The sequence below is a fragment of the Oryzias melastigma genome, linkage group LG3, assembly GCF_002922805.2.
Source record: "Oryzias melastigma strain HK-1 linkage group LG3, ASM292280v2, whole genome shotgun sequence".
Lineage (NCBI taxonomy): Eukaryota > Metazoa > Chordata > Actinopteri > Beloniformes > Adrianichthyidae > Oryzias > Oryzias melastigma.
In genome coordinates, this window is record NC_050514.1 from 15,104,343 (window position 1) to 15,130,428 (window position 26,086).

Below are 26,086 nucleotides of genomic sequence, written 5' to 3' on the forward strand. Positions count from 1 at the left end.
ATGTATGTAGTCTAAAGGGTGATAAAGAAACACAAGTTGTCAACACTTGATTTTCAATAAAAATGTTTGTAGTAACTTTTGAGAAATAATTTGCTGATTCATCTATGTTAATTTAATTTCTTTGAAACTAGTGTAGTCCATTACTTACCTTTCTTAAATTCTAGTTTTGTTTGGATTTTTCTGGCATGGTGCTTTTCAAACACGAGCTGTTGTGTAGGTGGGTGCAGACAGTGCACATGATGAGAGACTGGGAGAGAGATATCGACTCACAGTAGCTGACACTGTTTGTCTCTACTGTACCATGACATCATAGTCTTATGACTGGGGCAGGGCGGGGGGGAGGGGCACACAGAGGTAACGCATAATTGAAAGTTCACCCTGGGCATAGAAATAAACAGTAGAAGAATAGTTGTCACACAAATGAAGTAAAACAAAGTGAGTCATGTGTATTGCATTTGATCTGTTCATGTTTCTCTGTTGCCATCATTACATTTTACTTTGAAAAAAATAATGTTGAGTGCTACAATATTAAATGGTTTGTCAGCTTAAACTCTGGTTGAAGCTGGTTAATGATGGCTTGATCATTTTTTGCTGCCATCACATGTATGTTTTCCACTGTGATGGTACTTGGTCTTTTTTACGTAAAAGGAAAAAAAACCTATCCTGCCTCAATCTAAATGGTATTTTCCAAGATCGGTTATCGATTTATCTCATTTTGAAACTATTTTATAATGGTATAGTTCATTTCAATTAACAAATGACATCAGACAGATCAGTCTGGTTGGATCTTTTAAATATAATTCAATTTATTGATTGTTGATTTATTGTTACACACCAATTCATCAGATACAAAAATCTGTGTAGGAAAGACTGTTCATTTCTGTGATCCTGATGTGTATTTTTTGTGTCTTGGACAGGATAAAGTGTTGTCTAACAAGACTCCCAAACTGGATCGCAGTGATGGGGTCAAAGAGATGAAAGAGAAAGCCCCCAAAAGGAAGCTGCCATTCACTACTGGAGCAAATGGAGACCAGAAAGATTCTGACTCGGGTAGGAAAACATTACAATGAATCTTGACCATCTGATCTAAGCACAAAGTTGACTTTGAGGTAGAAGTAAATCACAGAAGACTAGGGGATGGAAGGCTGTGTCACATCCGTTAAGGATGACAGGAAGTAGCTGTGTTTTGTAACAGGGGGTTGGGCTTCATTGGAGAAAGTGCTGCAGACTTTGTCCTCAAATAAGTTTTGTGACTGCCAGATCAAACTGATTGTTTTAACTTGTCAGGAGTATTAAAACAAACAACGCAAATGAGAATTCAGGTCATTTGAAAACCTCACTCTGTACAGACCTGATGCTCAGGAAGAAACCATTTTGTCAAGGGTATTTAGAAAGTTTTTTTTTTATGTTGATTATTGATTATATGTCCTGTTAGAGGTCTTCTAAAAATCTTTAATATTTGTTCATCAAGGTTCCTACCTTGCATCATATTCATCAGCTACTCCTTCAAAAAGGCTTTGACTCCTAAATGTTAAATATATATTCTTAGATTTCTATTTTTTTGGTAATGTTAGATATTTAATTTGAAGAAATGTTGGTGTTTGATGAAGTATGTGTTGGCTTAAAGGTGTTATTAAATGTCAGTGTTGTCTCCACGTGTTTTCTTGGACAGCTGTTAGCTCTTGGTTAATTGATACTGACTGTTTACAACTTCACACTACTAGATTTATTTTTGTTAGCGCTTTTTTTTTAAATTAAAGCCTGCTTTATGTACATGCAAAACTGAGAAAGTTCTGCAAAACGTACAACATATGCTCAAAATTAAAGAACTAAGTTTATTTGTTTACATGGTTGCCTAGTCGTACTTGTCTCATGATCACATAAAAGGAACTTCACCCAGGAAAGGACAGAAGTGACCCAAAAGACTTCAAAGTATAAACAGAAACAAACACCATCATTTTTACTAATTTCAGGCTTTTTGTGACTAGAAAATCCTTTTATACTGAACATGACGGTAAAGTTTTTTTAAGGCTTTAATTTAATAAACATCCTGAATGTTGCCTCAAAAAGAGATGGAACCAATCTCTTCTAAGCTATCAAAATAGCCTTACAGGGTATTAGCATTCCAATTTTCTTTTTCATTGACCATGAAGCTGCCTCCTTTTTTTTTTAAATCTACAGTTGCACATTTTATTTTGTCAGTTTTCTTATTAAGCCCATATACATGTACATAAAATGTCCGATCTTTAACCTATTTGTGAATTTATACACGTTTTACAGGTTACTGTGTAGACAGGATAATCCTTAATCCGATTTGCTTAGTTAAATGCTCACTAAAATATGGATAACTTGGAATAATCGGATGTTTAAAAAACATTTGGAAATGCAACATTAAGAAAAGCAGTATTACATGCTTTAGTGTACTATCTGATTCATTTTGAAAAGCATACATTTGTGAAGCAACTTTCAAACTTCCTTTTTTGTGGTTTATGTAAACCGGTTTAGCATATGTTTTAGAATCTAAAAACCAGTCAAGGAAATAGATTTTTTATTTGTAGTTCTCATTCAACATGCAGAACACTGCACTATTTTTTGTGCTTGGGTCTTGCAGGTTCTGGTTTGACGTGTTATATCATAAATGTATATGAATAATCTATACTTAAAGACCAAAGCCCAGTTGGTGTGGCTGGTGTGATCATTCTTGGTTCATTTTCAAACACAACACTTGGGCCTGCTTGTTTTGTTGTGCCACTCCACAGTTTCCTACACCTGAAAAATGACATGTTTGTTCTAAGGGTTAAGCATAAATTCAGTGTGTGACAAAACATTGTGATCCATTGGCTCCATTTGCAGGTAAACATTTGAATTCCGACAAAACTCTTTTCAGCATAATAACAAAGAGGTCTATTCAGCCTTGAACTGAAGTCAAGTGTTTACTGGATCTGAAATAAGTAGACTGTAAATAAATATACATACAGTATATATAGATTTGTTTTGTGATATAGGTGGCATAGGTAAGCTGTGAAATTATCTTGCATCTAAGAAAATGAGGTAACAGCCACCTACTATACTGGCTAGTGTTGTAACTTTGCCCGGGCACTAAAAGTTGAGGAGGATTTCGATTGCTGCTAGGAATGGCAAACATTTAACCTTCTTTTAATGTTTTGATACGGTTTGGTACAGATGGTATGCTGTGAGTGGACCATAAGGCCTCCTCTGTCATTTCTCTCAGCCTAAACATCTAATGGGTCAAATGCGAGACCCAAATGCATAAAAAGCTAATAAAAGGTAGCAAATGTGTTTGCTTGAATCTGCAGCACAAAGGTGCTTTATAGTATGGAACCACAGTTGTAGCTTGTTGTCTGGTGCGTTATGATTGAAAACTTATGCCTGTGAACTAGGGCTTGGAATCACTGTGTACCTTACGATGCGATACACGATACATGGCTCACGATATCGATAATATTGTGATACTGCGATAGTGGGGAAAATTCTCTCTAATAACTAATATTATATAGAAGAATACATTTTTGGGGAAATATTTATTTCTTTTTTTAGCTTAAACACAATAATAATAAACAACTGTTCTAATTTTGTGCAACATTGCTGAAATCAGTAATACTATGTCTCTGACAAGTATTGACACCAATTGAATTGGAATTATCTGTCAAATTCAATGTTAACAACAGTAAACATGATCTGCAGTGCCACTATTTAGTGCAGAATTGTTGTAAGCAACAGAGCAAAAATTCAATAATACAAGTGGCGACAGCGATCTACCTCCAAAGGAACGTCACACCAAAGGATGATGAATATAATGTTTTACAGCCTGTGTCAAGTGTTACCTAATTTTTTGTGCACTTTGCACACACTTGTAAAGGGCTAAGCATCCAAAATTTAAGGCTGATATACTCAAAGACTGTCACTTGAGATTATTTTTCCAATCTTTGTTTATTTTCCATTTGGTCAGTCAGCAGTTAGTAGGTAAAATCCCTAAAACACTCATAATAAGGCAATAAGTATTTACAAATTTAAATTCTATTACAGAATGGCAATAAACAACTTTTTTAAATAATAATTTATATATTTTTTGTGCTTTTAATTAACTAGCAACCTCCCTAATTTTACAGTGAATTCACATACTTTATTTTAATTACATTTCTATTTAAGTTTATACTTAAAATCCTAAGATTTTTATTTAAAAATGACTTGAACTTAACATTAGCGAAAAGTAATTACATTCATTTGAAAACTTCACACCATAAATTTACCAAAGTTACACCGTACACCAGCAGGTTAAACATCGAAGTCCATGAAAACGAAAATTTCGACCGGTACCTGAAGTACCCACAAACTATTGCGAAGCACGCGCCTAGTTCCCACAGCACACCGATCAACAGGAAGTAAGCGATCGTGGTCATTATAGCACTCAGACAAAGTCACTTCTTACCGGCTGCCTCTTCAGCAGATGGAATACAAACGCGCACAGGTAGGCATGCTTTACACACGCGCTACTGAGCCCTTTATCTCGCCGGTGCTTTTACCTAAATGAAGTGCATGCGTCGCCATTAAATGTCCGACGCAGTGCGCCCAGCTGCTCAACAGTTCCGTCATGCGACTCAGACACTCGGTGCAACAGCCTCTTCAAATGAAAATATAAAATCAATACTTGGTGAGATCCCATCGAGAATCAATCGCAGGACTAAATATCGCAATATATTGCAATATCGATATTTTGGCACACCCCTACTGTGAACAATGATCTGCTGTTTTTATTTTTTTTTTTTTTTTTTGATCGAGAAGCACAGCTGCACGTGCAATTAAACATGTAAAAGCTCAAGCAACTATAGTTTACTATTTAAAATAATTGTATTTAGGAGTTAATCAGTAAACAACTTTGAAATCAATATAAATATTACATGGATACCTATAATTGGTCAGACTGTTTCTTTATCGAAAATCTTCTTTACAGTTGTAAACACAAAGCATGAAAATAAATGAGAAATTCAGGTTAATAATTGTCAGTAATATTCATGCTTCTAGCTTTTTCTCACAGTGCATAGTCACAGCATCATTTGTCACCACAGCGTCATTCAGATGTAACGCCTTTCCATCTCACCCTTTAAAGTGCAGCCGTTCCACCTCTGATTTGTCTCTGAGACTACATCTCAATGCAGATCAGAGACAGACTGAAATATTATGCCATTACAGAACGGAAATTTTCATAGTTCACAGCAAGTCTCAAAAAGATGCCTCAAAGGCAGAAAGGTGCAGCACAATGAAAGGGGATTTAGACCACTCTTCCGCGGGAATAAACAACTGCTAGATTGTTAATGTTGCTTATCTTAATAGCTCATGTAGCAACTGTTGTCAAGTTAACTCTTTCATAATAGTGGCCGCTAATATGAGGTTGACTATTATTAAAACAGGTCTGGTAACACACAGCGTTATTAATGCTTAAAGTCCTTCCCATCATTTCGCAATATGGACAACTAGCTGTCAGGAATTCTGTGATAAATGTGTCCATACTTTCATCAGACCAGCATTTTTGTTTTTATATATATATTTTAATAAACACTGAATTGTTGTTGTTTAGACATGTGAAATATTTTTGTGTGTACAATTGATACATTTTATACACCAGTAAAAAAGTGTCTAAAACTTGCTGTTCTTCCTTCTTTAGGTTACGTTAGGCAACATTTATGACACCCTAAGCATAAAACTTTTCACTCAGACTTGCAATGGTTCAACATATCTAGTTTGACTGGTTGGAGTGGTTATTCTTGTTGAAGTGCTGTAAACTGGTTTAAGGAGACAGTTTTTTTTTGTTTTGTTTTTTTATCATTCACTCACAGTGTAGTATTGTCTGCCTGCCAAAAACATTTATGTTTGAAGTGTTCCCTTTGCTAGGGGAGGGGTTCAATCAGGGCCGTGACTTGCTCGTTTTCTTATCTATTACCCTTTTCTCTGTCTTGTTCGTCAAGTTTCAATGAACAAGAAGAGTAAGGTTTCAACTGTGTCTTTAAACGGAGCGGTATCATTTTACTTGCGGACACAAAAACTGTATTACTCAATAGCTTTTCATCAAAGACCCAGACAAGAAAAGCGTTTAAATTGCACTAATGTGTAAAGCAGTAATTCACACGCAACATGTAGATTTGGCTTTAGATTTTTTTTTTTCTTAACTCTCAAAGGGAAAACAAAATAAAATTCTTATGAAAAGCAGGCCAGTTTTTATTCTGTGACTCTTCCAAAAGAGGCTCTGGCTTTAATGTTGGCATTCTTTTTTCTCCACATGGACACATTAGGGTAATGAATGCTTTACTTGCCCAGGTTTGCAATGCATGGAAATGCTAGCTTAGCACTTTGTCTGTTTGGTAGCTGCAAAAAAAAAGTCTCGAGAGTGCTTTTGTGGTTCCTGCTGTCTTAACGACAGGAATGTCTTTAAATGGCAAATGCTTTGGAGAATGTGAGAATGTATAAAAAAAAAAAAAAGGGGTGGTGGGCACATTAGCCATAAGTGTTCACAGATGTTACTGAAAGTTCATCAGCTCAGTATACACATGTGGAAAAACATTTTCCCAGCCAGATTGCAGACACCGGGAGCACGAGCCTCACTGCTTCCTTCTGGCTAATTTACTTGTTTGTATGTGGCCTTGAGCATTAGAGTCAATCGCTTGCCTATTCCCTGCTCTGAGGGTGTGTCTGTACACACACTTTAAATGTTCTGTTTATAATTTTTTTTTTTTTTTACTGTGGTAGGTATCTGCATTGCAGTGAGAATTTGCTGTTGGTTTTGTGTAGTCAAGTGATGCAGTCATATGTAACTGCACTGCTGTATGGTTTTATCAGATTGTGTGTTGCCACTGAAAATAATGAAGTGCCTTCATGGAACAGTTGTCTTTTTCCAATAGCTTCACGTCTGTTTTAGTCCTGACGAGCAATGGTGACCTTGGCGAGGCTGCGTAGAACTGAAATATATACCTTTTATTCCATTATAGCTGCGTAGCTGCCAAGTCACACCCTCATTCCTCTCGCTATACAGTTCAGGTTGATTGATTTGAACACAGGCAGACATAAATACTCCCTGTTGGCTCCTCCTTTCATCAGAGGCAGTTTAGAAACAGCACTAGAACCAGACTAGTCACAATAAACTTTAACACTAAGCTGCATTTGCTGTATATTTATAAAGAGTACTTTTTTATTGTTCTTTTTCTAATTTATTAATATTAATTTAAATTACACATACTTGCAGAAGTAATAAATAATTTTTGTTTGTAATGTAAATTTCAAAGCTATTTATTACAGGTGTTAAAGTATAAAACATGAGCTAGCATTGAACATTCCAGATGTCAAAAAAATCTTTTCAATTTGAAAGACTTGTGAATTTAAACGGACGATTTTTGTATTATGGCTTTGGTACTCGGCTCTGTTGTGGATTTAAGCCGAAGGTGGGATTAAGCGCTTCCTGAGTCTCACCTGGAGTGACTCTTGACCCCATTGCACCATCTATATGTTAATAAGGGCCCGTCTTGTTTACTAGTTTGGTCTTACCAGAAACAACCATCTACTCTTCCTCAATGAAGACAATCAGGATGTTGCCACAACTATTAGGTCACAGCTAAACAATGTGACCATTCACTGAAACTTGGAATCCCTAAGGTTAGAAATTTAACTGGTTTAACTGTAACAGATTTTATTTGCATGTGGGGTTGAAATGTCTTAAAGACCCACTCTGATTCCCATTGTGTTTTTATGTTTTCAACATATTTTTCTACATTTTTCTGATGATGGAGGACATATGCCACACCTAAACGGAAAAGCTTTTAACACTCAGTAGTTGGTGGCATCTTATTCTCTTTTAATAATTTTGTTCAACTTTATGTCCTTTTAGGTATTTTATTGCCTGTTTTATGCTGTTGCTTTTTTTACAATTTTGTCCCTAATCTGCTCGATTTAAAATTTTCTTTTTTATTTTTTATTTTTATTATAAGGCACTTTGATACCCTGATGGCAATGTAAAGTGCTATAGAAATACAGTTTCATTCATTCACTCATATATAAAGAAAATATGCTCAAAATTGCATTTCTGGGTACTTCTATGTTTAGATAGTCATAAATCAGGAGTAGACAAAAAATTACGTTTTAAAAAGAGCGTATTTGTGATATAGAAAATATGCTGGGTTGGCCACAAGCTCCTGCTCCGCTCCATCGCTCCATTCTGATGCATACAAATGTAGATGACCATGTACGTCTTTGTTTTTCCTCATCTGAGGAAACTGTACGGATAAATGGCTCCAATATTGTTCACCATTTTTGTGGCCCCACTAATGTTAGGTTGGCGTGTGAGGGGCTGTAAGCCAGGGGGAGAGCCCAGAAAGCTTTCTTTAACTTGGAAGGGGCGGAGTTTCTCCATTCCAGTTCACAACTCTGAGTCAAAATTCTAAATTTCTGCTCTGCAGAAACTATGTCCAAGAAAACAACAGTTTTTTTTTTTAAATCATTATTTTGACTAAAACTGGCCAAAACTAAAAGACTACGTAAAGTACCTCCAAAGATGGTTGGAATGGTTCTTTAATAAAATAATTATTGGTCTTAACTCGAGAAATTCCTTTTACTTCTGCCTTTGTTGTGTTTGGTGAGTTTGAATTGGCTTTAGCTTAACGGTAAACCCAGACATTGCAGCTGCAGCTTTCACATAACAGAAGCAAACAGTCACACGTGTTATTCACACGGGGTATTATGTGTTCCACCTTATAACTAACAAAAGTGAAAATCATGCTGGAGGAAACAATGAATAATACTCTTACTTTTGGTAAATTGTGTTCCTTTGAAAAGAAAATAACAGCAAAAAAATGTAATCCTATTAGTTCCTCTCTATAAATGGCAGTGCGCAAATAGTTCAGACTCGTATCATGTTGAACACGGTTAACAAAGTATTAGTGTCTATTAAGAAAATTCCAGTGGCATGTTTTGTGGGGGATGTTCCAGTCAGATCAACTGAAAGTCTACAATTGTGAAGATGCTCAAAAATTTGATTTAGAGTTTTTAATTTTTTTATATATAAAGTTATTACTTGTCTAAAGACAGAACCAAAAAGACAACACTGACTCCTTTAATGAACATTTAAATGGAGTTTATGACATTTGTACTGTCATCCCCCATGAATCTTCAGTCTCTTCTTTTTCAAACAGAAATAAATTGAATGACATCTGAGTGTGATCTTTATTATTCTCTTTCTAATTGCTCCTCTTGTCTTTTGTATTTCAGAGAAACCAGGTCCAGAGAGGAAGCGTATTAAAAAGGAACCCACTAACACCCGGAAGGCGGGGTTGCCGTTTGGAATGGGGATGCCAGGGATCCGGGCCGGGTATCCCCTTTCTGAGCGGCAGCAGGTGGCCCTGCTTATGCAAATGACAGCTGAGGAGTCCGTTAACAGTCCAGGTGCGTGCTTATCATTTAGGCCACGTCTTCTCTGGACTTGAAGGGGACAGGAAAAGGGGATGAGAGGGCGTTTTATATGTGGACGTAGTGTGAGGAATAGCATTACTGGGGAGTTTAAAGTGAGTAATGAGGGGATGAGTCACAGGGCTGTTTGTTTTTGGTATTTATTTAGCATTAAGCACGATGCCTAGTTTTTTGCTATAATCCAGTCGTAGTCTCCTTCTTGGTATAATTGTTCTCAAATTAATTTATTTAATCTTTTATTACAGCTTTAATTTGAACATAAGGAATTCAGACTTAAATGTCAAACAGGAGCAGTTATTTGTCGGCTCATGTGCTTTCCCTAAAAATGCACTAAATGGAAGTGAAACTTACTTTCCACTTTGTATTGCGTTTTTTAAGTTTGTTGTCTTTTCAGACAAATGTTAGCGCTCTGGCTAAAGCAAGACGCCCACAAACATTCAAATTGCTAATATTTTCCATCTAATCACAATCATTGATTATTTTTTCAGATTTTGTAAAGATTGACTTTTTATTTTTGGACATCTGGGTCAACATATATGAGGAAATCTTGTATTTATTGTCATTGAGTCAACATACCTGTTGCATGGAGTGTTTTAGCTTTAGATTACATAGTTTTGTTTGTGGGTTTTTTGCCTTCTCATGTGTCAATAGACATGGACACAGATTAAGTGTGTGCTCTAAATGTCACTCAGGACAACAGCAATACAAACTCAATAATGTTAATGAGATAACAGATTGAATTTCATCTTGCAAATGTGATGAGATATTCAAGGAAGGTCTGAACAAGGTCTCTGCCTTTTGTTAATGGAGTATGACTGCCCTCTTCTGTCAGACGCCAGTAAAGAACATATTTCTTTACAGCAGGATCAGGGATCCAAACCTAAAAGTTTTCCCAACTTTTTATTTGTCTCCGTATTTAAAATGACACATTCTTCTTCCAGATACAACACCAAAGCATCAGTCACAGTCCAGCCTAGGTCAGAAGGGAACGCCAAACTCTGCATCTAAAACCAAAGACAAAGTGAACAAGCGAAACGAGAGAGGAGAGACGCGATTGCACAGAGCAGCAATCCGTGGGGAGGTACGGCGCATCAAGGAGCTCATTAGTGAGGGAGCTGATGTGAATGTAAAGGACTTTGCAGGTGAGAGACTTGAGGTTTATAAAGTTGTATATATATTCTTTTTATAGACAGTACACACTAATGACAAAGCAACCTTTGTGCCTAGGCTGGACTGCATTGCATGAAGCATGCAACAGAGGGTATTATGAAGTGGCCAAGCAGCTGCTGGCAGCCGGTGCTGAAGTCAATACCAAGGGTCTGGATGATGACACCCCTCTTCATGATGCATCCAACAATGGACATTTTAAGGTAATAACAATTCTTATTGTCTAGATTTGATCAACACCACTAAGCAGGCACCAAAGTATGATTTTAATAGGTTGTACAAATACATAATTATAGATATGAGATCAGATTTTTATTTTAGTTTTTTTTGTTTTTTAAGTTGTCAAAAAATGTACTTGATTAGCATAAATCATTAGATTTATGTCCTAAAAAAGGTAAATAACAAAACCAAATGTTGATACACATTGATTAAGATTGTCAAACTAGGACCATTTTCACCAACATTTTTCAGAAAATGTGCTAAACCCCATATTAAATCCCTTTAAATTAGTCTTTTGACTAAAATGTTAGCATAAAAGCAATACAAGGAATGTGTATCATGGAATATTCACTTCATAGTAATAAGATAACAAAAGTTTTACAGACCCACTTTCAGGAAAATTGTGTTTTTAACATGTTCTTGTGAAATTTTCTGTGATGGAGGACATTTATAAAGAAAATAAAGTTAAAAGTGCATTTCTAGGCATTTCTTTATTCAAATGTTTGTGAACCAATATGAAAAAGAGCTTATAGATAACAAAGAAAAGTTGCTGGGTGGGGCACGAGCTCCCTGCTCCTCCCCATAGTGATGCATCCACTCTTGTTTTTGGGTCAAATCTGCAAAATCATAACTAAAAGACCACTGGGAACACTTTAAAAATAAATCAAAAGATGATTTAGGTTTAAAATAAACAAATAAAAGAGCACATTTCATTGTATTACATAGCAAAAACTATCAAATTAATATATTGATTTTGCAAAACACAACATCAGTAGACACAAAAATGTGACAATTCCGTGCATTTAAAAATGTTTTGTTCCTGTGCCAGCTTTTTTTTTTTTTTTAGAGCTTGGCTTAATTCCAGGTCTTTTGGAGGTAGTTCTTCTCCTCCGGCATTGATTTGAGAAGTCTTACATCAGGGGGCTTAAATCAGCCTTCTGATGCAAGACTTTTTAAATCAGAAGACTGACTTCCCAACTGTCTTACTTTGTTTAAAAGATATTTGCTAAACACAATTTTAGGTCGTGAAGGTGTAGTTTTATAGGTTTTCTTGACAGGACAAAGCAAATATGTCCAAATTAAATAGAATTTTATCTTTAATTGAAACATTTACTCCATTTCAGGTGGTTAAGCTACTTTTACGATATGGAGGGGACCCACGACAAAGCAACAGGAGAGGAGAAACCCCGCTAAAGGTTGCAAACTCTCCTACTATGCTGAATTTGTTGCTGGGGAAAGGCACTTACACCTCAAGTGAGGAGAGTTCGACAGGTATTGAATCAGCTTTGTACCCAAATTACATGACTATAATGTGATGTGTTTCTCATGTGGCTATGTAACTGTTTATTAATTCTGCTTATATTTATGTTTTACAGAATCTTCAGAGGAGGAAGATGCCCCCTCATTTGCCCCTTCAAGCTCTGTTGATGGCAATAACACAGACTCTGAGTTTGAGAAGGGTCTGAAGTTAAAAGGAAAAACTGCAGACCCTCCCAAATCTGCTGTCACACCCGTCAAAGATGAATACGAATTTGACGAGGATGATGAGGAGGAGCGTGTCCCTCCTGAAGATGATAAACACATTTTGAAAAAAGACTTCAGAAAAGACTCTGTTACTAAGACCAACAGCTTCATCTCTATACCCAAGATGGAGGTTAAAACTTATTCCAAAAGCAACTCGCTCACACCAAAGAAAACCGTTAGGCGGATCATCTCTGACAGTAACAGTTCAGACGAAGATGATAGAACGTTGTGTTTCACACCAGCGCCTACGCCGCGGCAACAAGCCCAGCAAACAAATACCAAGACTCGGGATTCTGCCAGCATGAGCTCAAAACAACAGAAAGACAAAAATAAAGTAAAAAAGAAGCGAAAGAAGGAGAGCAAAAACAACGTCAGTAAAGAAGTACGGTTCGGTAAAGTCAACGACAAATTCTGCACGTCTGACTCGGATAGTGGTGACATGGAAAGTGAGGATGATAAGGGCTTAAATAGTATAAAGGATTCCTCTACAATGAACCTCAAAGAATCTACTGGCTTAAATGCATCCTCTTCCTCTTCCCATGGGAACTTGAACTCTCAAAAACAAACGCCATCGTTAGCAGAACAGCATCCAAAGCAGTGGAGGACAGATGGCTGGAAGACGGTGTCGTCTCCTACATGGTCGGATGTTAGTTCTCTATCAGACTCAGTCAGAACAAGACTATCCAGCGAATCGGACTACTCTTCTGCTGATTCCAGTGTGGAATCAATTAAGCAGGTCAAGAGAAAAGGGCAGGATAACAAAAAGAAGACCAACAATCTACACAGTAACACTGTGGACAAGAAAAATTCTGACTTGTATAAAAACTCTGCTGTGGAGAGTGCCATCTCCAAATCTGATGTTGATGGTAAAGTGCTGAAAAAGCATAAAGTGAAACACAAGCATAAAAATAAAGAAAAGGACAGAGCTCCCAGCTTAGTACTCAATCAAGACATGAATGAGAAATTTGTCAAGAGCTACTCGTTTGATTTTGATGATTCGAGGCAGAAGTCTTTAATTGTTGAGTTGGAATCGGCATCTGAGAGCAAGGTGAAAATATCCAAGCATGACAAAGAACATACAAAAAAGGAGGACAGGCTTGCTAAAAACAAGTCTGAGGATAAGGATTGGTCATCTGGAAAAGATCTTCACAGACCAGCAAAAGAGGATAAAAACAAGAAAATGAAAGACTCCACCAAAGACAAGGCAAATAAGGAGGAGAGGGAGAAGCCTGTCAAATGTGACAAGGAGAAAAACTTCAAAGAAAAGGAAAAACCTAAGGATGAAAAGCAGAAGGCTCACAAAGAAGAAAAAAAGAAGAAGTCCAAGGAAAAGTCTTCAAAGACAGACAGAAAGAGTGAGCTTAAAGAGGAAAAACATCTGAAGGTGGAAAAGGAGAAAAACAGCAAAGATGATAAGGAGAAGTGCAAAAAAGAAAAGGCGCTGAAAGAAGAATCCGAACACGAAGGCTATGATGTTAACCGGTTCATGAGCCTTGAGGACACAAAGCTCAGTGCATCTGATGACCACCATGACAGATGGGGCTCTGATATGTCCTCCGATTCTTCTCTCTATGGAGATGACAGCTGGGATGCTCCTGTCAAGGAGATTAAAGAAGTCAAGGAATACAAATCCAACAATACTGTTAAGCTAATTGTTGAGACCGTTAAGGAGGAGACACGAAGAAAAGAAAACAAAGTCAAGGAGAAGAAGTCAGATCATGGTGACAAAAAATCTGAAAAAGAGCTTTCATTCAAGAAGAAAGACAAAGACCCTTCAGAAAAGATGAATGAAAAGAAAAAGGACTGGTCAGAAAAGCAAAAATTTAATTCCAGCCATTCAGTTGACAAAGAAAAGAAGAGAAAGGAGTCTGTGGACACAATAAAAGACAAAAAAGATAAAGATTCGCTGGACAACAGTCGAGAACGGAAAGACTCTTATGACTTTGTAAAGGACAGAAAAGACCTAAAAACCAAACAGGAATTAGCAAGAGATGAATATGGCAATGATCCCTTTTTTAAAGACATGGATAGTGTTGGAAAATCTTGTGATACCAGAGAAAGAAACCCATCTGGTAAGGAGAAAGAAAAGAAAAATGAAGGAGTGGAGAAAAAGGAAAAAACTAAAGCAGACAAACACAAAGACAAAACGAAAGACAGGGGAGCTGATCAGGAGAAAGACAAGAGTGAGCGAAGCTCCACAGAGAAAATTTCCAAGGAGAAAGACGCAGAACGAGGGGGAAAAGACAAGAAAGAAGGCGTCAAAGACAAACACAAGGACTCGCACGGAAAAGACAAAGACAGAAAGATGTCTTCGGAACAAACAAAAGACAAGAAAGAAAGGGTCTCTCAAGATAAACATGCTGACAGAGAGAAGGATTTCCTGGATTTAAAGAAGGACGAGAGAAAAACAGAAAAAATCCGTGAGAAAACTTGGTACAAAATAGCTGACATATTCACAGACGAAAGTGATGACGATGGAGACAGCTACAACAGTGGTGTTCTACTTGGATCAGAGTCGACTAGAAAAGATTCAACACCTGATCAGGATGAGCTGGATCACTTTCCGTCAGAAAAAGTTAGAAAAACATCTATAGAGGCCAAGCACAGCACTGAAAAAGGAAAAGACAAAGAGCACAAGGAAAAGAAGAAAGACAAGACCACATTTGACACGGGTAAAGAGAGGAAAGGCTCCCTAGAGAAACACAATAAAGACAAAAAGGACTTGGTGGACTCAAAATATAAGGAGAGGAAAGATAGGATGTCTGTGGACTCGAATCAAGAAAAGAAAAATAAGCAAAAACTCTTGGACAAGAGGGACACAAGTGAGGAAAAGTCAAAGAACAAGTACAAAGACAAACAAGACCACTGTAAGGAAAGGAAACCCTCTAAAAGCAGTGAGAATGAGAAGTCACTTTTAGAAAAGCTGGAGGAGGAGGCTATGAACGACTACAAGGATGACTCCAATGACAAGAACAGTGAAATCTCATCTGATAGTTTCACTGATAGAGGTCACGAGCCAATGCTTACTGGTTATTACAACTCTGTCGGCCTGTCTGACATCCCAGAGGACAGGAGAGACTCGTTGTCTATTACTACACCTCAAGATAAGTTCAGAGACAGAGAGCGGCACAGACATTCCTCATCCTCATCGTCCAAGAAAAGCCATGAAAAAGAGAAAGAGAAAGTAAAAAAGGACAAAGGCGACAAGCGGGACAAAAACGGTGAGATAAGAGAAACCTATGGTCGTAGAGAAAGTCTACCTTTTGAGAAGGAGCCTATGCCTCTAGAGGCAGACCCTTACACTTTCCCGTTCGGAGGCAAAGGAGATGACGATGACTTTGACAAAACTTTGGAGTTTGAAAAAGAAATGTCAAAAAAGGATAAAGAGAAAGCCACTGGTCTCATCAGTGACAGAACAAAAGACAAAAAGAAAAAAGAAAAACATAAAGAGAAAATAAAGGAAGAGAAGAATAAATACATAGATGGCTTTGGATCATTTAAACACTCCAAGGAGGATGTAAAGTCAGGGTTGAAGGACAGCCCACAGGTAACCATTCTAAAAGATAGGTCTAAAGAACAAAGTCCGAAATTTGAATTAAAGAAAGATAGAAATCGAGATACTGTGGACAAAGACAACAGAGTTGATCATTGTAAATTTAAAGCCAAGGATGAAAATGAAAAGCTCACCCAGTCCAAAGACACAGTGCGAAAGGATAACCGTCGGGAAAAACTGTTGGTGGATGACGATGACTATCAAATGACAAGTTTTGGTCAGATGTTGAGTCTGAAAGATCAGGAAATCGGAGCTCGTCTCAAGAAACAAAGGGAAAGATTGAAGCAGATGGAGAAGCAAAGACCTAAGTCAGGTGACCCTAAGCTCAAAGACAAGACGAAGTCCACAGAGGAACCACGGAAGAATCGCAGTGATCTGTCAGCAAAGAAGTCAAACTGCCTCGAGTCTGGTCTTAAAGAGAGGAAACACAAGGATATTAGTCTCCCGGCTCAAATGATGTCTCCAGGAAGGAAGTATCAACCTGCCGATAATCAGAACTCAAAGGATTGGTTGACAGGTCACCAAATGAAGGAAAACCTTCCTGCTTCTCCCAGGCCAGATCAAAATAGGCCCACTGGTGTCCCCACACCAACGTCTGTCATCTCCTGCCCCAGCTTTGAAGAAGTGATGCAGACACCTCGTACCCCTTCTTGTAGTCCAGAAGACTACACAGATATTTTGATTGAAGATTGCCAGAACTCCTCAGCCATGACCATGTCAGGAAATGCCTGCTCCCCAACCTTCTTTAACAGGTAAGCTACTAACACTCTACAGAGTTTCTGTGCTTTTAATTCATATTTAAAATAACACTGGATTTCTTTTTTATTCAGCAGGTATTCAAACTCCCAGGGTTTTCAGGAGGACACCTGCCCAACACCTGCAAAGAACCTCCAGCTGCCACTCATTAGCCGCTCTGCGTCATCTGATATCCGCAGACCCCTGGAAGATGAGTTCAAAACTGAGCCTGAGAAGTTTCTTCGACAGCAGGGGGATTCAACGGCTGAATTTGATCCTCCGTCTTCCGCTCAAGCGCTGGAGAACAAATCGGTTCCTGTCGCTCAGATGGGGTGCTTGTCATCTTACTTCTCCCCCATAAGAATGTTGTCTCCACGCCAGGAGCCAGTCCATCCTGCACCCGATGAGGCAGCGACCTCTCTTGCTGTTCCAGACATCAGTGGGCACTTGCCTGAGAGCGTTTACGGACATTTTTTGCCTAAGCCTTCTACACCTGTTCACAGGCCGGATCCCCACGAACCATGCTTTGACATAGCTGCACCCCCAACCCCAGCTCCTGCTGCTTTGCCACCGCTAGATATTGACGAGATTTCTGAGCCGCACCACAGTGAGCCAAATCTGGTCCTCTCAGATCTCCCTACTGTTACAGGACAGGTGCAGGAGGAGGAGGAGGATGAGGAAGAAGAGGTTGAGGACCAAGGCAATGTGGAAGACAGAACGGATGGAGACGACTGTATCCCGGAAGAGCAAGAACAAATGAGGGATCCTTGTGCATTTTCTCCTCAAGTCGAGGAAAGTCTAAGGAAAGCTTGGCGTGCAGAGTCTCCGGACCTTGAGATCCATCACCTGTCCCCTTCACATTCTGTTCCCAACCCTGGTGAGAACTGTTTTGACCACAACATGGGCTGGAACGCTGCAGACCTTAAATCGTCACATGTGGAGATCGAAACTGCTGTGTCTAAAATAACTGGTCCTTTCTCTGACAACGAGATGCAGCCGTTGCCCGATCCCCCCATCGTCACTGCCTCTTATGCTAATTGGAACCGGTGGCACAAAGACGACCCAGAGGACTATGATGAGCATAAGGAGGCTGTGGAGGACATACCCTCCCCAGAGAGGCCAGACACTACCATGGACGGGGAGCCCAACTATTTAAATACTTCATCATCTTGCCATAGGCTGGAGTCTTTTTTCCAAGACTGCAACAAGCCTATTATTGAGGATGTGGACCAAATGGAAACGGAGTCCCCATGTGTTGAACCAGAGAGCAGATCAAGCACACATGCTTTCAGTACGACTCCTGATGGTCACATCACCCCACCTGTGGCCCCCGAGCCTGTGGTGCCCTGGGCAGATCCATTTTCCGCCGATACAGACGAACTGGATGACTTGGGGCCATTCTCTTTGCCTGACTTACCATTACCAGACAAGTCAGAAGAGGCGGAGTCACGAGAGCCTCAACTATCTGATCTCGGCAAGACTATGCAGACTCATATTAGACACACTATGACTGACAGAGAGGACTCTGACATAATGGAAATGGAATTACCAAGCATGGCCAAAACTCTATGTCCTACAGGAGAACTGGGTTTAGGGGACCCTGCTGGACAAGACTTGGTCGTACCATCACCACATACCACCTTCCAACCAGACTTGGACCTTGAACCTCAAAGTGTTCCCATCAGCAATTCTTTGCCTACTAACCAACAACAGGGTGGTATTTTAGAACAACAGCTGACATATGGAGAAGAAGAGGAGTCAGATGCCAGCATGGTGTATTCATCGGTAAAATCAGGTGCTGGTCCGTTATATCACATGCAGCCCCTTCCTGAACCATTGCATATGTCTCATGATCCTACATCTGCTGTAAAGCCTAATACGAGACAGGTGGAGACGCCTGAGACTGGCGCAGAATCAATGCCATCCAGTCCTCTTGCTCACCTCTCTGTGGCAGTCACAGTCTCCACACTGGAGACAGAAGACACCCAGGAGACCACACCCAAACTAACGCCAGTCACTCCACCCACTGTGTTAGATGTTCCCAAGAAGGTGGAGGAAATCCCCCAAAGAATGACCCGAAATCGCGCCAAGAACAATCCCCCTGCTGCTGCTGTCCTTCCTACCTCCAGCGTGACACCTCTGTCTGCTGCTGCCCCTCCTGTGACAACCAGTCCAGTGGTGACCATTACTGCTGTCCCCACCCGAACTCCAACACCCACCTCAGTGTCTTCACTGTCATCTCTCAAGAATAACTCTGGTCTGACAATTTGCTCTGCTGCAACAAATTCCATCCCGCCAGTGTCTGTACCTCCTTCGGTGACGTCTCCCTCGGTCGTTCTCACCAAGACAAAAGGTCGCCCACTTCCAGTGGAGGAAGAGGAACCACACACGCAGCACCCGCGGAAGAGGAAGTTTCCACGATCTGCTGGACAGCAAGTTCAAGTCCAGCTGGTTAACACAGCCATGCAACAGACCAGGGAAATGATTCAACAGACGTTAGCTGTTGTTGTCAATGCCATCAAGCTGGATGACATTGAACCCTACCACAGTGACAGGTTCAACCCTTATTTTGAGTACCTGCAAATAAGGAAGAAGATTGAGGAGAAGAGGAAGATCCTGTGCTACATCACCCCTCAGGCTCCGCAGTGTTATGCTGAGTATGTGACTTACACCGGCTCTTACCTGCTGGATGGCAAGCCCCTCAGCAAGCTACACATTCCTGTGGTAAGTGTGAAAGCCTTAACAAATCATTAGCCACCTAACCAAAATCTCTCTCTAGATCTAAGTGTTTGGAATGAGTCTTGAAGTTCTTAACAACTTCTGTGTGGCATCACCAATCTAACTCTTTATAGGATTTTATTATGATTTTTTTTTAATATTACATTTGTTCTTTCAAGTCAAAGTACCACCAAGTGTTTGTCACGTATGTGTGCACAAAGTTACTGCACAAAATGTATTTTGACCCTCAGTCCTTCATACGTAATGTCATCCAGGGTCAGACTGGTTTCTACAGTCTTTAGTCATGATTACCTTGTATTTCTGCTATGTGATGTTATAACATTTGTCAAATCAATCATGTAAAAGTTATTTAGTTTCACATTTCCATTATTTAAAGAAATACGATCTGTTTGTTCTCTGGATCCATCTTCAGAGATCATATTTACTTGTTATTAAAAAGGAGTACCAGATGATTTGTGCTATGAAAATGTGTTATTTCCCATTTTAAATGACTGTTGATGGAAGAAAAAAAACGTTATTTTTTTTATGTGTAATATTTTGTCTTTCGCTCTCCAGATTGCCCCACCTCCATCACTTTCAGAGCCTTTGAAGGAGCTCTTCCGACAACAGGAGGCTGTAAGAGGAAAGCTCAGGTTGCAGCACAGCATAGAGCGGGTAACAAATGTTTTATGGACTATTGCATGTCTAGTTTGTCTTTCCTAAATAGTTTCAATCCAGACCGGCTCAGTCCTGCACACATTTAAGCACAATTAAAATACAGCTCTTCTTTCACGCTTTAGAACTAGGATGCACTAACAACAAAATCCAGGCAATCATCCTGATGAGGTTCGTAACTAATCATTTTGTTTCATTCTGTGTTGTTTTTCTGTTTACAGGAGAAACTTATTGTTTCATGTGAGCAGGAGGTTTTAAGGGTACATTGCAGAGCAGCCAGAACAATAGCCAATCAGGCTGTGCCATTCAGTGCCTGCACCATGCTGTTGGACTCTGAAGTATACAATATGCCATCCGAGAGCCAGGTATAAGAAAGCTGCACTTTCAGAACAAGGCAGCAGCTAAATTGCACTTAAATATTTGGGTTATTTACATTTTATCTGTCTTTTCTCAGGGCGATGAGAATAAATCTGTAAGAGATCGCTTCAATGCACGCCAGTTCATTTCCTGGATCCAGGACGTGGACGATAAGTACGACCGAATGAAGGTACTTGGAATTGATTTTTGTTTTTACGCCCAAATGTAGACTTACTTAGATCGTAATTAATATTTTTTCTTTGTTTCCTCAGACATGTCTGTTGATGCGACAGCAGCACGAGGCAGCAGCCCTCAACGCAGTACAAAGGATGGAGTGGCAGCTGAAGGTCCAGGAGCTAGACCCAGCAGGGCACAAGTCCCTCTGTGTCAACGAAGTGCCGTCCTTCTATGTGCCAATGGTTGATGTCAACGATGACTTTGTTCTGCTGCCTGCATGACACACCAGTGCTCACACACAGAGATGAAACTCCACCTGAGTCACTTCTTCTCAAAGAGACTTCGTTAAACAGAACGAATGGAAAGGGCTAGCAAGTTGAAAAAGAGGACTTTTCACCAGGAAAAAATTGTATTCTCTGGAAAAGGAGCAAAGATGAAAAACTTGCTTTTGATTCCCTTCCGTGAAGAAGGAAACGTTTTTACTGGAGGAAAAGAAAAGACAACTTGCACTTTCATCCTCAAAGTTTTTACACATTTGTTTGATCAGAGTGTGAAAAGCAGACAGGTTTTGCTTTGAGGCTCTGAAGTCAGGTCACAAATCCTCAACGTTCAGGTAAGGTGAGATGAGGGGACAGAGATTAATTTATTTTTTTTTGCCCCTGCATCGATATCCGCCGCCACTGGGAGGACGTATCACAGACGAGCTCTCCCAAATACGTGGTGCCTGTAGAGAAGGAGGCCTAAGGAGAAGCCTCCTCTGTTGATGCAGACGCTCTTGTTGGGCCAGGAGTCAGAGACAGTCCAGCACAGACCCAGAAGATGTGAAAGGAGCGGCGATGTGGATCTTCAAAGGCTCTGTGAAGCTAGAAGCCGGTTCTTGGGCTGCAAGACGGTTTACCCAAGTGGATGCCCTCTCTGCACCTCCTGCACCAGCTTTACTAAAACAGCAGTGCAGCAAAGCCAGCAACAGCTTTGAAAACAGCAGTGGGGTTAGGACGTGTGTGTGCACGTCAGGCCCCGGGGTCTGGGAGGAAAAGACTGACTCAGCAGCCTCTCGGCCTGCTTAAATGTGAGAGGACGAGCACGGATCCCTGAGGACAGACCGGAGTGTTTCTCAGTGGCTGTGCTCGCCCTAACTCGAACGCATCAGACCGCCACAGACTGCAAAAACACCACAGGACACAGAACAAAACAAAAATAACGAATGTTGATATTCAAAGAAAACTATCGAGAAATTGTGGTTTGATAGGAGGACAGAAATATTGTTTTTTGTCTATTTCTTTACTTGGGCATTTCATTGTTTCTGCGGAAGTGACTTGAAACACTACAGAGCCAATATTAGTTTAATGGAAAAAAAGCAAAAGAAAACTGAAAAAAAAGTTGTATTCCGTAAATTATGTACAGTTTTTATATTCGTTAACCAATGTATTCTTGCTGCCTTCTAGATAATTTATTTTGCCACACATAACTGCACAGTTGTAAATAACCTCTGTACTGTATTATCACTCAGTTAAGTGTAAAGGAAAAAAAAACAAAATAAATAAAAATATCTTTTTATGTATAGTTCACTTTCAGGCAGCACTTTCCCCTCTTCATATCCAACAGGCCAAAAAGTCTACACAATTCTGTCAGTATTTGAAAAACCACAGGTAAACGATCACACCTCTAGATTCAGCCGACTCGCCTGTACCCGAGTCATCACAAATAGCTGACAGATGACCTTTGGATGAAACGCGCCTCCAACAGGCTGACCACCACATTGCCCCTAAGATGTAGCAGAAATAGATAGCGAGGATTTATTTAAAAAGTAAACAGATTATAAGTATTAATTGCTTTACTACTCAATTATATCAAAATTTTTGAACCAAGAAAATGCCTTTTTCAGTGAAACAAAATGTACTCATTGTAGGGCAAAGTCAGATATATATATATACATATATATAAAAGTGTGTGGGGTGAAAGAGATGTCATTCACAAGTAAAACCTTCATAAATGTTGAATGTTTTGCTCATAACTTTTTCTTGTCGTTTGAAGACATTGGAATTGATTTTTAACCTCCGCAAAACTTTCAAGACGTCAGACTTTCAACTGCTGACGTCTCGTCCCGTCACCTGAAACCGAAGAGCTGAAACAGTCTGTGTGTTGGTCCGTCTTCCCCATGTCCAATGTTTTGAAATCCGCCAGCCTCCTTGTTGTACTTCATATTTTCACTTGATGGCGCCAGTTTCAGATTTTTTAGTTTTTATTTTAGGGTTAGCATGAGCCCCTAGGCCTTAAGCTTAAATACAACTTTGTTTTAAACATATTTCTTGTTTTTTTTAAGCAGGTAACGTTTCCTTATAGGACTTCTGGATAATGCCTGACTCAACCCACTATTCAGTGAAATCTATCATGTCAAATATTTAGCTCCAACCACGTCTTACTTTTTTATTTAAGTTTACTCTAAAGAGGGGCTCACGTAGTCAGGGATTTTAAATGTCAGCTTGCTTCATTGTGTTTTCATGTTTCCCGTTAGCATGTCAGGTCCAAAAATGCAGACAGAAGACTAAAACCAAACCAAAAAAAAAAGAGAATAGACAATAACTCAAACAGTTGAGGGGAAAAGAATACTGATTAGACTGATGTTTTTCTTATTTTATTGTCCCATTGATATGTTGGTTTTGTGTGTTTCTGTTTTTAGTAGATTTGAAAAGCTTTCCCAAACGCAGTGCATAGGCTGTCTGTCTGTATGTGAGAGCTGCTTATGTATCCTGATGGCGATATGACCTGAAACTTAAGTTATTTACACACTGTCACGTTCAGCATAGCTGTAAATGTCTAGTTGTGTGTGTGTGTGATGGTTGTTGCTATTACTGTGCAAAAACATTGGCTAAATGTGTAGTACTGAGGCACACATCCTGGTTACATAAAAAAATACTTTTTTTTTTACATCTCACTTGTCTTTGGGGGAAAGTTGTATCATTCACAGAGTCCTTGTATGTTAATTTTCGGTGGTTTTTTTTGGCTAAGTATGTAATTTTTTTACGTTTTTCTGAGCTTTTTTGTTTGTTTTTTAAGTATCTAGTTACTAGTGTGTCAATCATGTTTCTGATGGAGCAGAATGTAAACCCCCTAATGACAGACAGCCTCTCACTATTGTTTACAAGACATCACAAGCGTTTTTTTTTTTTGTTTTTTTTTTCCATGTGTCACCTGTTTGTAGCAGTTTAAGCCCTGCCTTCATTCCTACTTCCACGATCGGTCATTTCTTTTCACCTTAAAGGCTTGAAATGGTGACGACTGACAGGTGAACTCTCCTCCAGACTGCTGCATGCCGCTGTACAGAGCAATAGACTAATCGCGTCCAGAAACGTCCGGCGTGAACATTTGAGACGAATTGGAGAGGCAGTCCTCAGATGCACAGTTGAGCACTTGTCCATGGTGATAGATGCTAACCTGACACCACCTCAGTCAGCAACATATTACCTCTTCTCTCCTCAAATTCACTCGCTTTCTTTATTTTAGGTTACCTTTTGCTTATAAATACCTTATTTCCTTTATTGTAAAGAATCACAATTTCAAGCCTTTCCTTTCCTTCAAACCTAAAACTGTATCGGTTGCTTTGTTCCTTCTCTCATTTTAGAATGGAAAATGGCTAATAAAAAAGCATGGAGAACTACTCTTTAAATGGTGAGAAATAACCTATTTATTATCTTTTTATTTTTCTGACACTTGTGGTATGTTTTGAGTTGAAGTTGGTCTCCTCTGTGTAAATTTTCCTCATAATGTGTGAAAGAGACATACTGTACATAACTCTGTAAATAAAACCTCCCAGGACATTTTGCACCCTCCTCTTTGTACTAGTATTGCGTAGAATGTGGGGTTTTGACAGCAGCGAGCTGCTTGCACTCGCTGTAGGTGATTATGATGTAACAATGTAACTTTTTTTTGTTTTTGTTTTTTTTTTTATTTGTACAATGTAGTTAATTTGTGTACATATTGTTGGAGCAGCTAAAGGGGTGGGAGGGTGGTAAACAAGGGGGTTTGTTGATGCTATTGTCAGTGCTGTAACAGAACTTTCAGTACTTTCACCTCTAGCTGTTGTTGATTTCCTAAAGAGATGTAAAAGAAAAAGACAAAAAAAAGGAGAGAGAAAATTAGTCTAGGATGGGGCTCGGGAGGGTAAGGGAGACTAAAACTGAAAAGTAAAAATTCTAAAATGTTATTTTATACCATTGCATGTACAGAGAGCGAGAACTGCTGTTGTTCCTCAGAGATTATGTTCGTTAATAAAATTTTGAAAAATCACCAGCCTTTCAGTGATTCTTGTTTTCTTATGTTGGTTTCTTTTTTTTCTTGAGGAAATTCAATCAGATTTAGTGTAGCAATCACGCTAATGATTTAAAAACTATGTATTTTTCCCATTTACAATGAGAAAAGAGCAATTAAATGCTCAAAAACTAGTTTTCTCTGGACAGACTGGGGGTCCTTTTGCAGCCACTCTTCTCATTAGGTGAATAATTTCACCAATTTAATTTGAATAAAATTAATATGAAACTGATATTTATTTTAATCAAATTGATTTAGACAGGGAAAACCATTTTTACTTTTTAACATCTTTTCTATTGCAGAGAAATTCCAAGTCTTATATACAGATGCAAACGTTTTTAGAGGATTCAAAAGAATTAAATGAAAACAAATAAAAGCAGGCTACGTTATGTAAATGAATATATGAAAATGCCGCCCTTTAAACAGAAGCTGAGGCAATTTTAATTAAGTTTGGATAAAACTAGAACATCTGGTAAAGCTGGTTCCACATGTGTGGGACATATTGGCTAAAATCAGCTTCACCTTTTTTAGTTTTGCTCATGATCTAAATATGGTTATTGTGATTAAACTCGACTAAAGTCAATGGTATAGTTTAGGGGTCTGCAACCTGAGGCTCTGGATTCACATTTGCTTTCTCTTTTGCTTTAAAAAAAAAGTTACTGATTTAAATAAATAATGGGTCTGTAGTTTTGCTCAGTTTGTTTTAATTTTTTCTTTTGATGAGTTTTATTAGAATAGGCTTAAAACCTCTGATATTCTGCTGCAGAAATAGGGTCTAGTCGCTGTTCAGAGGCAAAGTTAATATAGTTGAATTTAAAATTGGATTCTGGCTGGCCATGGTGCAACAGAAGGGCGGTCGACCTCTGATTGGAAGATTGCAAGTTCAATTTAATAGCCACAAAACATAAGTGTATTTTTCTCAGCTCTTTTTATATTTTATCCGTTTTAAAATCACTCCCACTGGTCTTTTTGTTATGATTATGCAGGTTTTTTTTGTCCAAATAAAAGAGACATTTACAGCAGCATGGAGGGAATTAATCAGAAATTCCCCAAACAATTTTACAATAATAATAAAAAAAGAAAACAATTGGAGTATAACTCTAAATTATTTTATACATAAATGTCCTCCATAATGAGAGAAAAAACATGTTAAAACCCGATTTTGATTGGAGGGGGTCAGGACAT

The 26,086-nt window shown here is 38.9% G+C and overlaps 1 protein-coding gene across 2 annotated transcripts in view; it reads left to right on the top strand.

Annotated features, from left to right (window-relative positions):
• ankrd11 (ankyrin repeat domain 11) overlaps positions 1-24,880 on the top strand; it is a 115,024-nt gene extending 90,144 nt beyond the window's left edge. Inside the window, exons 4-14 of one of the 2 annotated variants that reach the window (XM_024295106.2) lie at positions 918-1,050; positions 9,271-9,444; positions 10,410-10,610; positions 10,696-10,838; positions 11,979-12,126; positions 12,231-16,683; positions 16,765-19,390; positions 19,961-20,059; positions 20,281-20,424; positions 20,514-20,606; positions 20,689-24,880. In XM_024295106.2, the coding sequence (XP_024150874.1) occupies positions 918-1,050; positions 9,271-9,444; positions 10,410-10,610; positions 10,696-10,838; positions 11,979-12,126; positions 12,231-16,683; positions 16,765-19,390; positions 19,961-20,059; positions 20,281-20,424; positions 20,514-20,606; positions 20,689-20,874 (8,400 nt within the window). In that variant the 3' untranslated portion in view covers positions 20,875-24,880. Of the gene's footprint in view, positions 1-917; positions 1,051-9,270; positions 9,445-10,409; positions 10,611-10,695; positions 10,839-11,978; positions 12,127-12,230; positions 16,684-16,761; positions 19,391-19,960; positions 20,060-20,280; positions 20,425-20,513; positions 20,607-20,688 lie in introns of both variants that reach the window. The other variant, XM_024295105.2, reaches the window with a different exon arrangement.
• The last annotated feature ends 1,206 nt before the right edge of the window (positions 24,881-26,086 follow it).